Raw genomic sequence first — 22250 nt, forward strand, 5'->3', positions numbered from 1 at the left:
ACCCTTCGCCGACAGGGTTAACGTTTGAGAGCCAGGACCAGGTAAAGGGTTCTCTGTGGAGCTCCGCATCTGATCCAAACCACATGAAGTGCCAGATTTACCCCTCAAAATTTAACGGAGTTGACGACTTTACTGTTACTAGGTACGAAAATTGGGTCGGGGTAAATCTTCAGGTACCATTTTGATATTTTTTTTAAGTATAGGTAAGGTAATTTTTTAAAGAAAATTAATAATCTGAAAAATTTCAGACACTGTTTAGAGCACCCACTACCTAAGATACAGGTCATAGGTTTGAGTCACCATGGAGGTACGAGTGAAATCTTTTGATCATCTTTTAAAAAATTTAAAAAAAAAAAATAATATTTCAGACACTGTTTCGGACAATTTTCCCTTCTCATAATGGGTTAAAAGGAGCGTCCAACCTATACAAACTGACTGGGCCAAAACTATACAAACTATACAAACTAATTGACCAAAAAAAAAACTATACAAACTGACTGGGCCAGACTATAGTAATTGATTTGACATCTTCACTTTCGGCCCATTCGAACAAGCGGTACTATCTTTTGAAGCCTAAGTGGAAAAAATTCCTCTTATTCATTGTTCGAGCTGGATATTCTATATGGATGATTCGATGCATGATATCATGTGCCACAATCCCTAAAATACTGTTATCTGTTATCTTCTTTTATTAATTAAGTAGATTATGATAAGATCAATGCAGGATCAGATCGAATTCTTCGAAAGATTCATTGAGATTTCATATGTGGGGTAATCAAATAATCTTTTCAGAAATATACCCTTTTAAGTTTTCATTCAAATTAATTTAAGATGGCTGATATTATTCCGAATGTAATGTACGTTCGAGGACTGTGATACGTTTTTCTGTCATTTCAGCCTTATGTTCTCCTAATTTAAGATGGTCACTAAACTATGACTCATTCGACACTTTGGTCACTGAAGTTTCAAATATATCACTTTGGTCACTCAACTATTACACTGTCAATCACTTAAGTCACCCAAAGAGTATTTTCTATAATTGTTTTTAATGAAAAAAATTAACAAAGTGACTTAAGTGATTGACAATGTAATAGTTGAGTGACCAAAATGATATATTTGAAACTTCAGTGACCAAAGTGTCGAATGAGTCATAATTGAGTGACCATTTGTGAAATTTTCCCTAATAATAATAATATGAGTGCGGAGTTCAGCTTTTTCCAAACCCTATTTTCAAAACAAAAAAATTCATATGAATCATAAAGCGGCTGGTTTTTGTTTGGCTTTTAATGTCAAATGTTCCCGTTAGAGTGGCCTATACAGCCAACTAACTATTTAGACAGTGACATGAATCACATGATGCGTTAAGATTGATTGATTGATGCATATGGCCCCTCTAATGAGTTAGAGAAATATCGATGAAGTGTTCTGGTTCATGCACGAGACAACCTATTAAAGCTAGCTTGATTTTGACACACACAAACGGAATTATGTATACATAGGTCATCACTTTTAGATCTCGGACGATATATGATTTGTGCTTCACATATATATGATTATGATCATCGAAGCTGTCCCGAAACATCTATCTCAAACTTTCGTGCTACTCTAGCTCATCTTCCACCCAAAACCAACTCTTACTTGGAGACTTTGGACTTTGGAGGCTCGTCAATGGCCAATTACATTTAGAATTGCAACTGGGAGGCTTCGTAGAAGTAGAACCATCTCTTTCAAATTTTAACAAAGCAACAACAAAAGCCCACCTAACGATGGTTAAATTGTTAATATAATTAAACAATAACCTACAATAAGCACGTTTGATTTGGACGGTTGGACCTATATGCAGCAAATCATTTTGTTTCTCTCGATCTCGTTAATAAAATCTAGGACTGATGGTTGAATTGTAAGCAACGTTTATACATTTCTTGCACGGTTTAACCAAACTAGCTACCGGCTACTCTTATTCAATCATGGATAAATTTCAAACCAAGAAAATTTGGCCAGTTGCCTGCTGCCAGATTTTGTTATATACTGCATGCAATTGAAATTTGATTGACTAGACTTAATTAAATGTGTTTATAATTTTCTGCCATTGATTCTGCTAACATATTCTTGCTCATAAAATTATGATTATTGACTTCAATTCTTTCCTAACAAAATCGATCGTAGAATTAATTTAAGAGCTGGTTAGTCACATTTAGTCATGTAGACGGCCACGCAGCAAGACTCATGATAAACTATTCAACTGTGTACAGCCTCTACTCAATTGTAATTGACCATCACAGTACCCAGTAGCGGATCCATGATTTAAATTTGGGGTGGACTATTCTGAGGGGGAAATGCTCATTTACCTAATTTTAGCTTAAAATTTGTCCACTTACCCAATTAACAGTTTTTCAACCTCATTTACTCAAAACACTCTAAGGGATTATTTCCCATTTACCCAATTAATTCTTTTTATTTATTTTTGGGACTTTTTTGCCCTCTCCTTCTTTCTCACTTAGAAAGAAAAGTCATCCTCCACCTTGTTGTGCTCCGGTGACCAGTGGCCGGCCGCAGACTCCGGCGACAGGTGACCGGAATCCGGCAACCGGTCACCGGAATATGGCTACCGGACTGGTGTCGGAATTCAGGCGTTTGAATTTATTGCCCCCCAATAATCATATTATTGCCTCCTAAAAAAAAATTTGTTTATTAAATAGTAGTAGTGTGTGAATAGGGGGTAAAATTGAGGGCTGTTGGTTGGTATACTCGGGGGCAATAGACAGATTATTGCTCCCCAATAATCTATTGACTCTATGTTATTATTTGTGGGAATTATGTTTTGATAGCTGATACGTTTATTTGTGTTTATAGAGTGGAAATGTAGTGTACTATGTTGGTCTATTGGGGAGCAATAGACATATTATTGCCCCCCGGTAATGTGATTTCAAGGCTGACTCGCTCATGAAGTTTCTTCTTCCAAACCAAAAAAAAAAAAAGAACGCTCATCACCGCCTCGGTTGCTGCGACTCACGCGACTCACTGAGTCCACAACTCGTCGCTCGAGTCATCGATCCTTTCCTCCTGAACCACCACTCTCTCGCTCTCGTCTTCTTCAACTGGGCTTCTCAGCAGCCCTCCTTCTCCCACACCTCCACCACCTACCAATCAGTCCTCAAGTCTCTTTCTTTTTTCCGCCATTGATGCTCTGCTCAAGCAAGTCAGAGCCCAGAGAATCAGCCTTGATGCATCGGTCTATCGCTCCGTGATTGCTTCACTCATCATAGGAAAGAAAACCCACAATGCCTTTTTGGTGTTCGGCGAGGTTGGGATTGAAGATATTGGGCATGAGATTTGCAACTCACTCTTGGCTGCTCTGGCTTCTGATGGGTATTTGGAGCATGCCCAGAAGGTGTTTGATGAAATGACTCTGAGAGCTGTGCCTGTGAGCACCGCTGGATTTGGTGTGTTTGGAGTCGGATTTCCGACGTAATTCCAGCGACGGTGGAGAGAGAGAGAGAGAGTCTGGGAGGTGAGAGGCTGAGGGGAGTCGAGTGAGAGAGAGAGGAGGGGAATGAGGACAATTTTGTCAAACACTGTTAGATTGGATAAATGGGGTTAAAAAACTCTTGGTGGAGTAAGTGGGCAATTTTTGGCCAAAAATTGGGTAAGTGGTCACGGCCCCCTATTCTGAGGCTTGTTTATAAGATATTTTTTTTTCCATCAATATTACTTTCAAGGATTTTGACACTAAATTTCAAAGAAATACTATTAGAAATTGTTGTAACTACAGAAAAACATGGAGAAAAAATGTGAAAAGAGGAAAAAACAAGTAAGAAATTTTGAAGAAATAGTAATATAAAATGTGGTAACAAAAGGAAAAAAAAAAAAAGGAGAAAAAAAGTGGAGAAAGAACAAAAAAAAAGAACCGGAACAAGAGAACAAAATGGGGGAGAAGTAAATGATCGAGGAAAAAGCAAAAGAAACAGGCATGAAATGCCTGTAAGAGGATTCAAACCAAGCTCACGAGGGAAATAACATACTACTTTGCCAACTGAACCATTCATGGCTTTGTGAAATTTTTGAACATACAATCGACATATATTAGAAGTTTTATAGCCCAACCAACCACCAACGTGGATACGCCCCCGACCGTACCCACATATATAACAGTATTAATCGATTTCTGAACATATACATTTATAACCCTTGTGGTTTTTACTAGTGTTCCTTAGAGTATCTCCAATAATGGAGTAAAAAACCAAAGTCATTTGCAAAATTTGGCTCTCCTAGTGTCATCCCTATTCATTCATATTTTGCATCTCCAACTATCTTTAGTCAAAAGCCAAGGTCATTTCAGAAATTCATCACATGCTACTGGGGCCTATCTCAATTCATGCCTCACCACACATGGCTTTTGTTCTACAATGTGTAGTCATTTTGACTCCCCTTTTAGCTCAAAAGCCAAAATGACTCTATCTTGGCTATTGTTGGAGATGGTGGATTTTGATTGAGGGAGCCATTTTGGCTTTTGACTCCATGGTTGGAGTTGCTCTTAGCTTCTCAACTTCTAAGTGTAAGTCTCTTGAACTATGATTTTTAGTCACTTGGACAATCAGTTGATCCGTTAGCTAGTTAGCTTGTTTCGTTGCATTTAATAGCTGAAATTAAGAAATTTTGAAAAATGTGACATTAGAAGCTTGATTCTTGATTTTTTTTTTTTTTTTAGAATCTATCCAAGATTAAAAGAAAAATCTTGCTCTAATAATTTTGTGAAAAGCCCAAATATGAAACTCTTTCATTTATATAGCTTCCTAAATATCAAATTGAAGGCGGTTTCTGACATTCATTGAAGATATTTCTATTAAACTAATTAAGAGATGAGAATAGGTGTTTATGGAACCTCAAAAGCTGAGATTGTTATCTTTTTGATTCTTAAACCACGGACAAAATGGAACATGAAGAAGAAACAAGAAGTAAAGATTAAAGAATCCGAATCCGGGCAGTATGTACAATTGTTACTCAGTAGTATCCTACAGCAGTAGTGTCCAAAAAGTTATGTCAAACCCGGCGACCCGAATACTAATTACAATCGGATCCCGCCGCGCGGATATTCGACACCAACAATATGAACAATATCCTTCACCGAATGGCTTTCGGATCTTTACAAACAAACGGGTGCGTCAAAAGCTGAGCCGCCGTCCACCTCTTCCCCGACTCCTTTTGCAAGCAACACTCCATAAAACTCCTAAACTCCTCCGACACCCCCTCCGGCAAGGCCGGTGGCTCCCCGAAACATATGGCGCACATAAGGGTCGCCCAGTCGGGTCTCTGACCCGGAGGCAAGAACGGAAAGTGGCCCATGTAAAGCTCCATGAGGGTCAGACCCAAGCTCCATATATCACTGGCGTATCCATTGTAGTTTCCACCGTAAGTGTCAGGGTCAAATCTCTCCGGGCTCATGTAAGCACAAGTCCCGACGTATGAGTTACAGTTATCGAGAGTTCGGCACATCATTTTGCTGACGCCGAAGTCGGCAATCTTGACTTCCATGTTGCTGTTGACTAACAGATTGGCTGGCTTGATGTCACGGTGGATGATCTTCTGAGTGTGGAGGTAATTGAGACCGTTGAGGACTTGACGAGCTACATGAGCGACCTTGGCCTCGGAGAACGTGCCGTTTTCTTTGAGCGAGGTCTCTAATGTTCCCGAGTCCATGTACTCCATGAGAATCCAGATGTCTCCGGTGGGCTTCTCGATTATGGCGTTGCAGTGAACCACGTGGGGGGAGTCCGTGCGGCGGAGGATTTCTATTTCGCGGTAGAGCTGGCGGCGGACGGTGGGGTCGGAGTCGCCTTTCACTATTTTTAGGGCGTAGTTAGCTCCAGTGCGCTTGTGGCGGACTTTGTAGACTGTGCCGCCGTTACCGTGGCCTAGTACCTCTAGTCTTTCGAGGTCGGAGGCGGCGGCGGCGGAGGAGCAGTTGGTGGTGGTTGCCACGGCGGCGGTGGGAGGGAGAGGTAGAGTGAAACGTGGGCGACGCTCGGAGGGTTCCGGCAAGGGGAGGCTGCAGAGGTTGAGCTGGCGGCGTTCCCGGATGAGAGCCATTGGATTTTCGGAAGGAGGAGTCGAGTTGAGGGGGAGGTTGGGATTAAATTGGAGAGAGTTTTGGTGGTTATATATAAGTGGGAATGAAAAAGCACGTGGGGACGAGTTGAGCAGCCGGCTGCAGTGTAGTGAGGAAGGTGGATGGATATGGGAGGTGTGTGTGGGGTCCAGTTCTCCCATATACAGATAACTGACTCGAGAGCTAGGGTAACGATGGTGGAGGTGACCTGCATTATTATTATTATTAATAGACATGTGATTTAAATGCATGCCCTAGTGGATAGCCCGCCACTTGGTTTTAAAACTATTTCTTGATCATCAAACTTGGTTTTTTTAATCAGATGAGTTCAAGGCAAGGGAGTACGTGCTGTTTCTCTCCCTATCACTATAGCAAGTGGCTTTTTTTGGATCATCGTCTACTCCATCACTGGCTTGATATAATTTTTATTACAGTTTATCTTAAACTAATCTTAATGAATCTCTAATTTTGATCACATGTGGGTTACGATCTTTATCTTATTTTATTTTTTTTGGTCATAACGATCTTATCTTATTTAGGTATTTATTAAGACACAACCGTTGTTAGATGATTCAAGTTTCGATAAATATGGGAATCTTGGTAAGCCATCAGCAGTTTATTAAAAAAATCAAAAATAAAAATGAGGTGCATCTGAAGTTTTGTTTGATTAATAAGCACTGTGCTTTGGGCGGAGATGGGGAGGTCTTTTTCTATTGTTTTTTTTCATATATATTTGTTATTTTTTCATTTTCGTATCATTAATTAGTTTGGTGGGAAGTAGCGATCTATGATATCAAGATTCCATTGTGTGAGGAGTAAACTAATAGGTTCTTTTTCTTTGCAATGCAATATTCGCAAATTAGTTATTACACATTTAATTAGGATATACATGCATGCAACATGAGGATATATATAATTGTACTTAAAAAAAAATTGAAGATATTTGATCGAGTTGGAGCTTGGTTATATTAGATTTCGGTGTTCTGAATTTCTCCATACTTGGATAAATTGATTTCGGGTTGGTTTCTATAGTTACGAATAAGTTTTTTTTTTTTGACGAAAATAGTTACGAATAAGTTTGGGTGATCAAGTTTTGAAGACAGATTGAAGTGACAGATATAGGTGTGCATTGAATTTGGTCGAAAATGTACGAGAGTGACTGTCCTCTATGATGTCATGACATTGGTGGCCCTTTCCTCCGTCTTATTCGACCTCCATGTTGCTCCACTACATGTTAATAAGATAAGAAAATAGCATGGGGCATACTTGCTAATTTAATATCACAATTTTATTTTACTTAATTTTCCTTACTAGGTCTTATATCGCACTACAACGTTGTTACAAACTGACGAACTGTGGGCAGGATACATTTTTGAGAGAAATTAAAATTGCATTTTAGTATCTGATGTGCGTTTTGGGTATTGGTTTTATCATTTTTCATCTAATTAGTTTGTACTCCTCAATGTTTCAATTTCATAACAATCTCATAAGTCGACTATGAAAGAACAAAAATATAATATAAAAATACTTTTTGCCATCTTAAAATATCTTTGGAGAGAGTATAACAGTCGGCAATGTTCTCCAGCAACTTTTATCTCGAAAAAAAGAAAAAAAGAGTTCTCCACCACATTAGAATTTATGTTGTTGTTTTGGCTTTATCATATTTGCCAATCGACAGGGCTAAATGAAGCAACAAATTAAGGTAGTAAAATATTGTGCAGATACAGTATGATTTTATTTTATATTCTGCATTATATTAATGAATTGCAAAGTCCTTTAAAAAAAAAAATTGAATTGCAAAGTAGAGGATGACAATGCAATTATCACTACAAAAAAACAAGCTTTTCGCGACATATATATTGCGACACATTAGCGCGGCCGTCGCAATTATTCATTAAAAGGCATAGATAATTGACAAAAAAAAAAAATTACTCGGAGCCAAACTATTCGCTACAATGGTTTAAGTAATGTCGCAAAAGCACAGCAAAAGTTAAAAGATAACTGCTATTCGCTACATATAGGAACACATCTCGTACTAGAGATCTTTTTAGAATTAACCTAGGTTATTGACCGTGTCTCTGCCAAGAGTCAACTGCTCTTAGTTTCCCCTCTTTCCCTCTCAGAAGGATAGTGATTGAAGCCTCAAAAATTGATACCCATCAAGAAGTTCCTGTAACAGATCATCTTCTTCCTCCTCCAAAAATAGGTCTTCACTTCTTGACACTCTATCTCCTCTTATCTCAGTCACAAAAACCTTAAGACCTCCGAAATCCAAAGGTAAGCTCTTTCTCGCTCCTTTCTTCTCTAACTTGCTATTTTGTGTTTTCGACTGATTCTGGGTTCGTTTTATTTGTATTTGGTTTCGTTAATGCTTGTTTAATTCGGAGGATTAATGGATAAGGGGTCTTGAGAATTAATCCAAGTGCGATAGATTCAGTTTAATTGTGTCTATATTTAATTGATATGATCAATTTTTTGTTCGCTTCACATAGTGCAGGAGACAACCCAAAACAAATTAAGGTCTTCTAGATATTTGGGTGGCCTAGTTCTTCATGTGATCGATGGGTAAACTATATGTTTTCTTTCATTGTGATATTTGCATATTAGTAATCAAAGTCTTTTTTTATATTTGGAATTAGTAATCAAAATCTAATAATTGAATGTCAACAGGAAAAAGCCCCAATTCTTATTTGTCTTGTCTACCCTAATTTGATCTAATAAGCAAAGGTATATCTTTCTTTAGATGTCTTGATCTTTTTTTGTTCATGATGATTTATAGTTAAATTGATTTATACGAGTTTTAGCAAAAACTTAGATTTTAGAAGATGAGAAGTGTAAAATTTGCCGACTTTGGATACCTATATACAAACCAAGTGTCTAGCTACTTATTCAGTGATAATTTTGTATAGTTGGTAATCCTTGCTGTTTGAAAATTTCATAAGTATATATGTATGTGTATGCTTGATTACTCATTTGAGTTCATCCAAAGATTAACACATGTCTCTGTAAGTAGCTCTGTAAGTCTGCATCATAATCAAACTTATTAATAACTGGTTTGATGCAAGATTGTTTAAACCACTTAGTTGGGTCACTTTTGATTTATTTAGAGATATCTTGACCTTTTTTTTTTATATATTTATCTATGTTTCCTCCTCTGATTTGGATAAACTGGGTTTTTCTTTTTCTTTTGCAGGGCTTTGAACTTCTATTTGTGACAAGCACTCTCACTTGAGGTAATGAATCTAGTTTTTGGACTGCATTTATGATTAATTTAGGACAAGCACTTGAGCTTAACTTAGTTATGATTTTATATAACTTTGATTTTGGTTACTATTCATAGTTCTGGGAGTTTTGGCTTTCTTTCTTGTTTTTTTCCTTGTTGTGTGGTTTGATTGGAGAGATAAGTTTTGTTGCAGCTTTGCTTCTTCTTCTTTTTTTTTTTTTTTTTTGAACTTTACATCTTTGCTTTGATTCTATTGTTGAAGCACAACTATATACTGAAATCATAGATAGATAAGCATGTTAGCACAACATTTATCTTTTTTCTCATGGCCATGCTAATTATGTCTAATTGTATATGTGCAGGGTTGGAATCAAGATTACATACCGTACATGCATGTCCATATGATTATTTTGAATAGTAATATTTGTATATGACATTAGAATATTTTTTGTATAAACAGTTAACATCATATATGATGTTTATTTGTTATAAGTGAAAGGCATTTATAATGTAAATGCAAATTGTGTTTACCTCTTTCTGCGACAGCCATCTTGGCTGCTGTAATTTTTTTTTATTTACCTCACCAAGTATTTGCGACGGATAAAAAGCGTCGTAATCTTGTCGCAAAAGGTTTTTACAACGTTTTTTTACGTGTCGCATTTAATGATAATTATTTATGACATAATTTCTTGCGACACTAAAAGAAACGTCGCAAAACCGTCGCAAAAGGTTATTGCGACGCCACTTTATGTGTCGTAAAAAGTGAAAAAGTATTTGCTACGCGTTTTATGCCGACGGTTCACCAAGCGTCGCAAAACCGTCGCAAAAGGTTATTTACGACGCTTTTAGATCTTTTTACGACATTTTTCTTATGTCGCAAAAAACCCCTTTTTTTGTAGTGTATGCAAGATGGAAGAAAGTAACAACCCTCTTAATTGTTAATTATATGATAAGTATTTATTTATCTATAGATACAGAAAAAAACCAACAAATTTATGTATGACAAAGATGGGCCAGCTAGCTGTCCTTTTATGGTTGTCAATTCATAAATTTGGGTATTATGTTGTAAGTTGATGATGTCAATATTCAGTTTTATGGTGGCAAGCCAGGAAGCTCACAACATGCAACTAGCTGCATGTAGCTATCGCAAATCGGTTGATCGCCAAGGAAGACGAAAATCGGATTTCTTTTAAATTTTGCATTATATAAGTAATTATTTTGTCTACTAAAATATCAATAATTAATTTGTCACTTGATGAGCTAGCTGTTGCTTCGTTGTGTACTTCCAATTTTTCATTCATCGATTGTGATTTTGATGCGTCATGCGTGACAACTGACAATGCGGGTTATGTCAACAAGTCCATCTATAATTGTCTTCTTTTCTTGGCTTTTTTGATGACATGTCTTCTTTCTTGGTTAAGACTCGAAGGTAAACCTTTATTTGTCTTAGGCTCTTAGCCACATCGCTTAAAACCAAAAATGCTCTAATCCTATATTCGCATGGACTTGTAATTGTCTATACCTTGGGTCTTCAATCTTAGGTCTAGAGTCCTGATGGTGGACTCTACGTTTTGAAAACCCATCTGCAACAACAACGTGTTGGACCTATTACAATTTTTTTTTAAAGGTCTAACAGCTATAGGTTGATATACATTTAAACCATGTTATAGACCATAAGTGGATGAAGAATGATTGTGTTGGAAAATTAGAATGTAGCTCCAAAAGATTAGAGTTGGGTAAATTATAAACCTTATTATCTGGATTAATAGTACTTTTAAAAGTTCTAAAAATTTAAGAGTTAAATCAGGATCTATCACCATAAATTGGTGGTAACACTCTTTTTTTTTTAAACTCTCTAGTCCACCACAAGCCCATAGGCAAACAATGTTAGCGAGGCCCAAAGTCCCTTACCCAAAAAATCTGCAGTACTACAAGAAAAGTGAAAACTTTTGACAAATCGCCCCACTTGCTGAATGGAAGGTTTAAAAGGAGATTGAGAATGGTCTTTATATCATAGAAGTCTTGAAGTCTTCTTTAAAAAAGAAATTGTAACAGGAGTTAGTATAATTAGTAAATAAAGGATGTTAATAACATGTGAGCTGGGTTTTGGATATAATAACAGAAATGTAGCTAACCAATTAAGATTCAAATAGATTATAGTTCTAACCTCTCCAATTGATGTCCTTATATATGGGTTTTTAACGGGCTACTGAGCTGTACGTGTTTCTTAAGCTCATGGTGTAATTGTAAATATCACTGAATCAAATTTTATCACCGAATTTTGGAACTTATTCTCCTTCGTTAATCAATCAAGAGTTGCTAGCTAGTGCTCTGCACTTTTCCGCAAACTAAGATTGGGGGAAGATCTCTGAATTCTTAGAAGGCATATATGATTCTGCAATAAGATTTATGCGATGCTACTCGATCGATAATCCTCCTGCGACAACAACTAGTGTACGTCCCCTCCAATATTTGAATTTAGGGCTAGTATAAATTCTTTTACATGCGTTAAAAGAATTTATCTAGCTAGTCTCTCATCTTTAACTCTTTGTCTTCCATCTTTTAATTTCTTTTGGGAAGAATCTTATTATTGATTGGATAGGATTGGATGCTCTAATTAAAAAAGAAAAAGATTTGGATTCCTAAAGGTTAAAGCTAGAAAAAGGAAAAATATTAAACGAAGAAAAAACCCTAATCGATCATTTGATAGAGCTAATTATGCACGACGTACTGCATGAATGTACGTCTTAATTAGGCTCCTTAATTATCTGATTGATTAAATCAAGGGTATTAATTAGTACCCCTGGATTCTTTTTGTCACCACAATTAAAAGTAACCTACTATTTAGAAATTCTGGCAGAGACATAAATACAGCTGCTACCTTTAAACATTGGCACGAAACGGCATTAATTAATAATATATCATGTTGGACACGGCACTCATTTCACTTTCTGTCAATTTGTAATTGTTTGCTTCTTCATTATATATAGCTAGGTCTGGACAATACATGATTTTCAGGTGGAGAATCGACCAGAAAGATAAAAAATGCATGGAGCTCAAGAAAGGCGAAGATCATCAGGAGGAGCTGACGATCACCGCCGCGACTCCTCTGACGATGAAGGATTCGATGACGAGCTCATCACCGATTCGAGGTCGTCGTCGAGACAGTTCTGGTGGAAAAGGCGTTTTTCTTTGAAGAGAAGTGAGTCCAGCACTAATGCCATCACTGTTGAGACTACTGCGGCCAATGCAAGCAGAACATCATCATCATCGGCTTCTAATTCGCTTTTCAATAGAATGGTCATTCATCCCGATAACTGGTACGCGAGTATATAAAATCGATCTTTCTAGCTAGTTATAGTACATTATTATTTCTATCTGAGCATGGATCATCACTGTTTGTTCTTGATAGCCTGGGACGAAACATGTGGTCTAGGATTAATTACGATGAATATACTTAATACTTATCATCAAGAAAGTTCTATTATGCACGAGAACGTCCAGGTGTATCGAATTGATCTTCATCAGCTAGCCTGGACGAGGTAGGCCCACATCACCAAAGTTTCTTTGGGTTGGGTTTGCCATATTATGGCCCAAGATATAGCCCATAGATGGACGATATTGTGTAGATGAAAATGGAGGTGAAAGCAGTGAAAATTAAGGAGGGAGTCTAATTGAATTTGATTGTTACGTGCGCAGGTGGTACGTGGGGTGGACGCATTTCATTCTGTTATGGGCAGTCTACTCCTCCTTCTTCACACCTCTGGAGTTCGGCTTCTTCAGAGGTCTGCCGGAGAACCTGTTCATGCTCGACAGCTGCGGCCAGATAGCCTTTCTCATCGATATCATCGTCCGCTTCTTCGTCGCCTATCGCGACTTCCACTCCCACCGCATTGTCTACGATCGCCACCTCATCGCTCTCCGATACCTCAAGTCCCGTTTCCTCGTCGATTTTCTAGGCTGTCTTCCCTGGGATGCCATCTACAAGGTATGTATATATGTATTTGGTAGTACCTTCACGGAAAATTATTACATGGTCCCGGACTATAATACATTATGAATTTTTTTGTATCTGTCAAAATGATACCCTAGGTCCTAGGATTAAAAACGATTAATACCATACCTAGCTAGATTTAAAAATCTGTACCGACGTGCATCTTAGGTTAATGGTATGTTTAATGCATGGAGAGAATGATGGAAATGAAACATCAAGTACATTGTATGGAAGTATGAAGTATGACTTTGATATATGAAATTTCGAGTCTATAAATCGTTTTTAATTGTTTGATATTATTTTAACCGGTGCAAAATAATTTAGACACCTGTGATGAGAAAAACCCTACATATATGACAATGTAGAATTGTACATTTTCATATTTAATAACTATGTGCAGGCTTCTGGGAGAGAAGAGGCGGTGAGGTACTTATTGTGGATACGGCTAAGCCGGGCACGGAGAGTAACGGAGTTTTTTGAGAAATTGGAGAAAGATATCAGAATCAATTACCTGTTTACAAGAATTGCCAAGCTATTTGTTGTTGAACTTTATAGCACACACACAGCTGCTTGCATATTTTATTATCTGGCTACTACTATGCCTCCATCACAGGAAGGTTACACATGGATTGGGAGTTTGAAGATGGGTGACTATAGCTATGCGCATTTCAGGGAGATTGATCTTTGGAAGCGTTACATAACTTCGCTCTATTTTGCAGTTGTTACCATGGCCACCGTCGGTAATTTAAGATTCTTAGTTCACTTGTCATTATTAATAACTTAATATGTATGCTACAAATTACTGATTGTATGCAATTTCAGGTTATGGAGAGATACATGCAGTGAATGTGAGGGAGATGATATTCATCATGTTTTATGTGTCTTTTGATATGATTCTCGGTGCTTATCTGCTTGGTAACATTGCGGCATTGATAGTGAAAGGATCAAAAACAGAGAAGTTTAGGGACAAGATGGCGGACCTTATCAAATACATGAATAGAAACCGTATTGATAGAGGGATAAGTAAGGAAATTAAAAACCATTTGAGATTACAGTATGACCGTAGCTACACCGAAGCTGCTGTTCTTCAGGATATTCCTGCCTCTATTCGCAGTAAGGTATTGATCTCCTTTTAAGTTCTTAAGGCCTAAGGTTACATATACTCAAGCAGGCTAAAACTGTGGCTTTAGCATTTAAGCAAAGAATATGATCCTTATTATTGATTTGCTATTAGTGAGAATTGATACATTACGTTTGCATGGGGTCTTACTTCTGATTAGCTCTCTTTCCCATTCCATAAATGTTAGTACTGTTGATTGTAGAACTCTACTAAAGTTCCTTGTTTCTTTATTGCAGATTTCACAGAAATTGTATGAGCCATACATCAAAGCAGTTCATCTTTTTAAAGGGTGCTCTACGGGATTCATAAAACAGATAGTAAGCCAATGTCTTCAGTAATTTTATCCATCCGGGAAAAAAAATTGCTGTTGTCATTTGATTTTTTCACCACCTTAAATCATTCTCCACTTACCTTATTGTAGAGGAAATAATTTTAATCATGTTACTGGTTTATCAGGCAACCAGAATTCATGAGGAGTTTTTCCTTCCAGCAGAAGTGATTATAGAGCAGGGGGATGTAGTAGATCACCTATATATAGTATGCCATGGTGAACTGGTATGGCTTTCAATCTTAATATCCTTTTTTTAATATTTTTTTTTATGCTTTTGAAATAATACCTACATGCATATAGTGAAACCTAGCTAATAGTTACTCTGGTCCAAACTTAATACCTGCCTTTTGATTACATATAAATATCTGCATAAAACTATGCATACATGCAACCCTGCTCAGACATACCCTCCCCTGTTTGCCTGTGTGCATATCTTTCTGTTTGCATCTACAAAAAAATTCATAGTTTACCTTTTTGTAACAGCTGAAGGTTAGAGGAAAGCTACATGTATTTTATGCTTAGCACATTGATATAGTCTTGAACCTTTGCCTAATAGATTTGAGACTCTCTACAGGAAAAGCTGGGAAGGGGTGAAGATGATGACAGTGACGAGCTCCTTGAGCGTTTGCAAACCTATAGCTCATTTGGAGAGGTTTCTTTTCTTTGCAACACTCCCCAGCCGTATGCTGTTCGGGTTTGTCAACTGTGTAGGGTCTTACGACTTGATAGACAGTCCTTTAGAGAAATACTGGAGATATATTTCTTAGATGGCCGGCTTATCTTGGATAACCTGCTTGAGGTACATATACTTGAAATTGTGGTAGTCTTCATTTTCTCACTTCCACCCATGATCCAAACAGATAATGTAATTGGCTTTGCTTCTCAACCCATAGGGAAAAGACTTGTATACCCGGAATAAGCTTTTGGAATCAGATATCACTCTATATATCGGAAAGCATGAAATGGAGTTAGTTATGAAAGTAAATTGTGCTGCCTATGATGGAGATTTTTATCGAGTAAAACGTTTGATTGGAGCTGGTGTAGATCCAAACAAGGTGGATTATGCTGGAAGGTCCCCTTTGGTATGAATCTGAATGGCTAATATGTGTGTAGTTACTAAACTGCAATACATTCTTGTGAGGCTTTCTTAATGTTTATCTGTTTCCAACAGCATGTTTCTGCATCCAAAGGGTACGAGGATATTGCTCGTTTTCTTATTGAAAAAGGGGGAGACGTCAAGATGTCAGGTGATCTTCTAACAGACTCTGCTAAAAAACTTTCAATTGGATCATGTATGATCTGAAGGAAATCACACTAGTACCAGATTTACCAATGTTGACTAACTTTCCGTATTACTTGCTGTACCAGATAAGTTTGGGAACACTCCATTGCTTGAAGCCATAAAAAATGGGCATGATCAAGTTGCCTCTTTACTTGTTCAGGCAGGGGCATCACTTACTATTGAAGATGCTGGTGATTTTCTCTGTGCTACTGTAGCAAAGAGGGATTTGGACCTCGTGAAAAGGCTTTTAGCCAATGACATGAATCCAAATGCGAAAAATTATGATCAGAGATCACCACTACATGTAGCTGCTTCAGAAGGGTTATATCCAATGGCAGAGTTCCTATTAGAAGCAGGAGCGAGTGTTCTATCAAAGGACAGGTACAATCTGACTATCTGAATGTCCATCTTGTTTGTCAGATTGTTCTAACTGATGTCATGGTCTCTGTGAAACTTCCAAGTATGTGATGAGAATGGGGAGTTGTGATCAACCAACTCTTATTCTTGTCCTACTTCAAATTACTGTGTCCTGAAATGCTGCTTATGGATTGACTGTGGCTTATCCTTATGTTCAGCAAGCTCCTTATATGACATAGAAACCAATAAACGTACTCACAATTTTGTGTGAAGGCACTAAAAGTAAAGTGAATGAGTTTATACAGAAACATGTTCAACCTTTTTATTCTATGTACTTGCTGATTGCAGATGGGGGAAAACTCCACTTGATGAAGCCCGCATAGGTGGAAGTAACAAGCTAATGCAATTGCTCGAATCTACAAGACTTTCTCAGTTGTCAGAGTTCTCTGATGGTTCTCAAGTAGTGAATTAGGTGTGTAAACTGTAGTATAAGTAGACCTTCTAAACTTATCTTCTGCTTACCTGTTGATGTGTATCTTCTGTGATCCAATAACCTCTGATCAAGAAATGATATATATTAGTAAAACTCTAGGTAGTGATCGATTAATTATTACTGTACGTATAGAGCAGAGCATCTCTTCCGCTTCATTACGGAATAAGAGAGGTCAACAAACGTACATTACCAGAGCTAGCTAGTGATAAACTGATAATACCAAGTAATTATTTGAAGAAAAGAGAAGGGAATAAGCCCGATTAGTACTATTGCCGTTGGAATCTTTTCTCTTTTGGCTAAATCTGCAGTTGTACCTGTGACTCATCTTGATTATCATCTTTAATTTCTTTATTATTTTATTATTTAAAAATGGTGACCACTGATCATGATCAGCGACATAACTTGTACAATTGATTAATTCACACTTTGGATTTTCTTTAATCGATCTATCATCTATCATTCCGTCGTAACTAATTATGTGATTGTCTAACATGTATCTTGTCTTTTTCTTAGTGTTGTTTAATTGATCTACATTTATAGCTAGCTGGTCTTAGTTTATTGCAGTAGTGTAGAATGGATCGAGCTAGAGTGTAGGTTAGTTTTCTCTGAAAAATAATCAAGTCGACTTAACATTCAAGTTTGAATGCATCATTCCGCCGAAAGTTTGTGGTGAATTCACAACTAAACAATGGATGTTAGCTTATATATGTTATCAGTCTTGTTATATATTGGCCAGTGTGCAGGACAGATTATATATATATATATATATATATATATATATATATATATATATATCGCCTCTGAATATGAGGCCGGATCTAGAGCAGACGTCCGCACTGTCGCTAAAGTGCGGACGGCAATGCTACAACCGCGTTCAGGCGCCGACGGCTGCTCAAATCTTGCTGGATGGAGGCCAGAGGCATCCCAAACCGCTTCTGGGCAGCGGTCGAGGTCGAAGGAGATCAAGGTTGAAGGTTCTGGGCAGCGACCTCACCTGGAACTTCAAGGTTCTGGGCAGCGCGACAGTGCGGACGTTCGCTCTATATCGCCTCCGTATATATATATATATATATATTATTTTTGATAAGAGATACTTTCATGTTTGACAGCATTGTATATATGAATCACCTTGCCCTGCTTGTGAAACTATACCGATACTCCGATACCCTCTCTTCTTTGAGTAATTATTATTTGGTTCTTGAATACTAGCTATGGTGACACTGGCTAATAAATTTGAGACATTTTAGTGGAACACAGTGCATGGAGTAAAAAAAAAAAATCTATGACCAACCAACAGAAAGTTGTTGCTGAATGAATCAATCACATTAGCTTAGACCACCCAACATGGTGATCCGAGATCATACAATCTTACAACTAGGTCTTCACATACATGTAGCACGATAGTTTCTGGAGAGACGTACGTACTGACGCAAGTACAAAGGGCTTTGCATCCTTCAAAAGGCTGGTCCTCATAACAAACAAGCCATAAGGTAAAAACTAACTAAAAACTCATGCACAAGAAAACTGTCATTAAGGCACAATAGGGACTGATCATTCTGCAGTCACACCAATATGAGCAAAGCCTGTTTTAGAATTCTTACAAGATCCGTCACCGTCATGCTGAACTCGACATCCATCTGTTATTATAAGAAAATATTACTAGTTAGTTTCTTCTGCAAATGGTGGGATATTATATATATATGGAACCTCACTGTAGAAATATTTTATGTACCTGAGAAACGACAGTAATATCAATAGTTGAATTGCCAAAGGGCAAGATACTGCTATTAACAATGGTGAGATCAAGAGTCTCTATTTCACTTAATATGATTGCCAAACATCCTTTCTTTTTCTCACAGTGGATTCGTATGAGAACCTCTCTGTCCAAAAATCTGGCTTCAATTTCAGGGAGTCGCCGGTCAGAGCATCTACCAAAGCTCTCATCAGAGTAAGACTTATCATCATCATCCCCTGATGAGTACTGAGTTCTCCTCACTAACACCACCGATTGCACTGTTTTCTTCGCTGCTTGTTCCTCCAGTATCACCATACGTTCTTGAAGATGTTTCACGTATTTTGTGGCCTCTTCAAGCACTGAAGCTTTATTGATCTAATGATGTATGAAAAATAATAGTACGTCATTGAAAATTTTCGAATATATGAACACTGTAATTGCCAAACTATGTAAAATCACTAACCTCGAGTCTGTTGCATGTGTGTATGTGCAGTACGTGGTTTCACATTTAGGTATGAAACATTTAACACATCACACCATATGACCCCATTAAGCTACTAGCTAGTGTGATTAAATAGTACGTACATACATATGTACCTTTTTTAGGCTTGGTAGAAGGGCTGATAGAGCAATGAACCGCTTGCTGAGATTTTCTCGACGCTTTTTCTCAGCGATTACGTGCTCTTGAGCATGTAAAGGACTTCTAATAGCAGCCCTCTTGATCCCTTGTCTATGTTTTGGCAAACAAGTTTGGGGGTCAACGAAATCATCTTCGGAAATCAAATTTAATTCTCCATAAGAACCCATCTCTGGCTTCACTGGAATAGTGCCGTGCATACCATAATGCTGATCATGAGAAGTGGTTGGCGGTGATGAGTTGGAGTTGTCAAAAGAAATTAGGTGTGAGGAGAAAAAAGAGGAAGCCGTTGGGGCAGTAACTGTAAGGTTAGTATTAGTGCAAGTGTTCAAATTACTGTGGTTGTTCTTGGGCTGTTTTTCTGGCCTTTGGTCAGTGCCATTTTGATGATCAGGAATAAAATTTGGGTGAGATGAGTAGCTCTTAAAAGAAAATGACAGAAAATTGTGATCTTCGATTGAGTAGTCTGGAGAGTTCGTTTCATATTGATTCAGAAAAGTGGGATCTTCCATTTCCTATATTAAAAATTAAAACAATCGGTATTAGTTAAGTCAACTTGAACATTGCTCTTAATTAAAATGTTCAAACTACAAAAATATTGTAATATCAGCAACAACATATAAGAACTAGTTTTATATATTGTGTGTATTAAGCACTGGCAGCAAGCTTTTCAGAACTCAAGATTTTGGTACAATGCAGTTAACTTACATTTGTATATATATGTATATATTAATTGATCGAGTTAATACATATATATTTGTGTGTAGGTATTTATCTGTTAGAAATTAATTCAACAGTATGATGATTAAGACATATTGGATTAGGACAAGTGGTTAGATTGACAGTTCCTTGATGGAAGGAACTGTCATGTAACTGCACAAGTCAGTTTATAAAACTGAGACTTCCAACATTTTGATCCCTGCTAGAACACAGCAACCTTCTCATTCGTTTTGTCCCATCAAGCAAATCTGAGAAGATATAGTGTGCATCTAGGAGAAGACAAAATGGATTCCAACTCAAATCAACCAAGTTAGTTTCCAAACTGCATTTTCATTAATCTACATTTGATCTATTATCTGTGCTAGTTTTCTTTAGATTACAAGTTTCTGTATTATTTTTATCTAACAATTGGTATCAAAGCAGCTATGCTCAGATTTAGATCAATGTATGTTTATTATGATTAGTAGTATTCTGGGACTCAATATGCATATAAGCAAAATTGCGGTTAGATTATAAAATCATGTTGTACATCGATCCTATGTCAAGTTATTGTTGAATATTACATGCTTACAAATAATTGTTTGTTTTGATAATATCTGGATGTTTATGTGTTGATAATGCTTAATACAATATCTACTGCATATTTCATTAAAACACATAATGCTACCACAGTAGCCATGTTCATATTGATGTATGCAATAGATCAATCAATATTCTTTCAAATGTATTCTGCACATATATATTCGATACTAACAAATTAGTTGAAGTATATGCATAGACATACATTTCAGAAAGAATTATCAAGAAAAACCTGAAAATTTAGAATGAGATTTAACTTCCAAAGCAGTTAAACACTCTGAACTAAGTTTTCTGGTTTGACATATATCAGATAATTATGAATCTTTATGCATTTCATTAGAGATAAGTGTATCACAAATGATACCAACATCTTGAAAATGATATATGTGCATTTATCTGCTTATATGACATTCATTAAATGTTTTTCATTGAATTAACATTGGGATATGCATATATATATATAAATTTTCTGGTATAAAGTGAAACTGGAACTATATGTCTATATGCAAATAAAGATATGAGTGACTGACTTAAGTTGAAAACTACATACCAGCAATGCATTTTCCCATGAGCATCAACCAAATTGAATTGCTCAATGGACTGAACTTCAAGAAATGGAAGGGAGATATAGAACTCAACCTGGGCATTCTGGACTTTGACCATGTGCTTAAGGAAGACCCACCCGCTGAGTTGCCTGCAACAGCATCCAAGGAAGCAAGAGACAGGTATCAACAATGGCACAAGCACAACAGAATGGCACTAATTTGCATCAAGAAGAGTATGACTGATGCAGTCAAGGGAGGCATACCAGATTCTGAGTTTGCAAAAGTCTACTTCAATTCAATTGCTGAGAAGTATAGGGTCTCTGACAAGGCTGAAATCAGCACACTCATGAATGCACTGACTGGGATGAAATACAATGGACATGGAAGCATAAGAGAGTACATTATGAAAGGAATTGACATCGCAGGAAAGCTGAAAGGCCTGAATATGAACATTGATGATCCTTTTCTGGTGCATATGTTGCTGAATTCATTCCCTGATCAATATAGCCATCTCAAGAGCCTCTATAACACACAAAAGGAAAAATGGAGTCTTAATGAACTGATTTCCATTTGTGTGCAGGAAGAAGATGAAGTGATCAAAAGGGGAAAGGCAGTAAGCATCAACTACATTGCCAAGCCAAAGTATAAGAAAACCTTTGGCAACAAGAACTTTAAGGCTAGTTCTTCAAAATCTGGTGTGAAGACTGATCTGAACAAAAACAAGTCTCTCAATAAGAATGGTCCAATGAAATGTTTCTTTTGCAAGAAAACAGGTCATTTTAAGAAGGACTGTGAGGGTTTCAAAAACTGGTTGAACAAGAAAGGTACTTTTTTGCTAAAATCAATTTTTGCTTTAGAGTCTCATGCATCTGTTAGTAAAAATTCATGGTGGTTTGACACTGGTTCACCCATACATATTGTTAATTCTTTGCAGGGATTATCAAGCCAAACAATCCCAAAGAAGAATGAAACAAGGGTCTGCACGGCAAGTGGCCAAAGGGTGGCAGTTCAAGCTGTAGGAAGTGTTAAATTAGTATTTAGGAATAAGTATGTTCTAGTATTAGATAATGTGTATTGTATCCCTTCAATAAAGAGAAACCTAATATCTGGTTCTCAATTTGTAATGGA

The 22250-nt window shown here is 37.1% G+C and overlaps 3 protein-coding genes and 1 long non-coding RNA gene across 4 annotated transcripts; 2 read left to right on the forward strand and 2 right to left on the reverse strand.

Moving 5' to 3' along the window:
* Positions 1-4938: 4938 nt before the first annotated feature.
* LOC133743197 (mitogen-activated protein kinase kinase 9) lies at positions 4939-6147 on the reverse strand. Its single transcript, XM_062171048.1, has one exon. The coding sequence runs from the start codon at positions 6085-6087 to the stop codon at positions 5122-5124; it is 966 nt and encodes a 321-aa protein (XP_062027032.1). The 5' UTR covers positions 6088-6147; the 3' UTR covers positions 4939-5121.
* Positions 6148-7998: 1851 nt separating this feature from the next.
* Positions 7999-10218, forward strand: LOC133746134 (uncharacterized). Its single transcript, XR_009863972.1, has 3 exons — positions 7999-8833; positions 9300-9339; positions 9692-10218. It is a non-coding gene; the product is annotated as an uncharacterized LOC133746134 (long non-coding RNA).
* A 1995-nt stretch (positions 10219-12213) lies between these two features.
* LOC133745853 (potassium channel SKOR-like) lies at positions 12214-17257 on the forward strand. Its single transcript, XM_062174019.1, has 11 exons — positions 12214-12649; positions 13029-13317; positions 13724-14063; positions 14146-14441; positions 14680-14760; positions 14900-14998; positions 15349-15573; positions 15668-15856; positions 15946-16021; positions 16143-16437; positions 16762-17257. The coding sequence occupies exons 1-11, from the start codon at positions 12375-12377 to the stop codon at positions 16883-16885; spliced, it is 2289 nt and encodes a 762-aa protein (XP_062030003.1). The 5' UTR covers positions 12214-12374; the 3' UTR covers positions 16886-17257.
* Positions 17258-18231: 974 nt separating this feature from the next.
* LOC133707220 (transcription factor bHLH19-like) lies at positions 18232-21263 on the reverse strand. The gene is made up of 4 exons (XM_062132773.1): positions 21128-21263; positions 19239-19793; positions 18639-19016; positions 18232-18543 (listed from the first exon to the last, which is right to left on the reverse strand). Exons 2-4 carry the CDS (start codon positions 19788-19790, stop codon positions 18469-18471), a joined length of 1005 nt encoding a protein of 334 aa, XP_061988757.1. The 5' UTR covers positions 19791-19793; positions 21128-21263; the 3' UTR covers positions 18232-18468.
* Between the last annotated feature and the right edge of the window lie 987 nt (positions 21264-22250).

The sequence above is a fragment of the Rosa rugosa genome, chromosome 4 (assembly GCF_958449725.1).
Source record: "Rosa rugosa chromosome 4, drRosRugo1.1, whole genome shotgun sequence".
NCBI lineage: Eukaryota > Viridiplantae > Streptophyta > Magnoliopsida > Rosales > Rosaceae > Rosa > Rosa rugosa.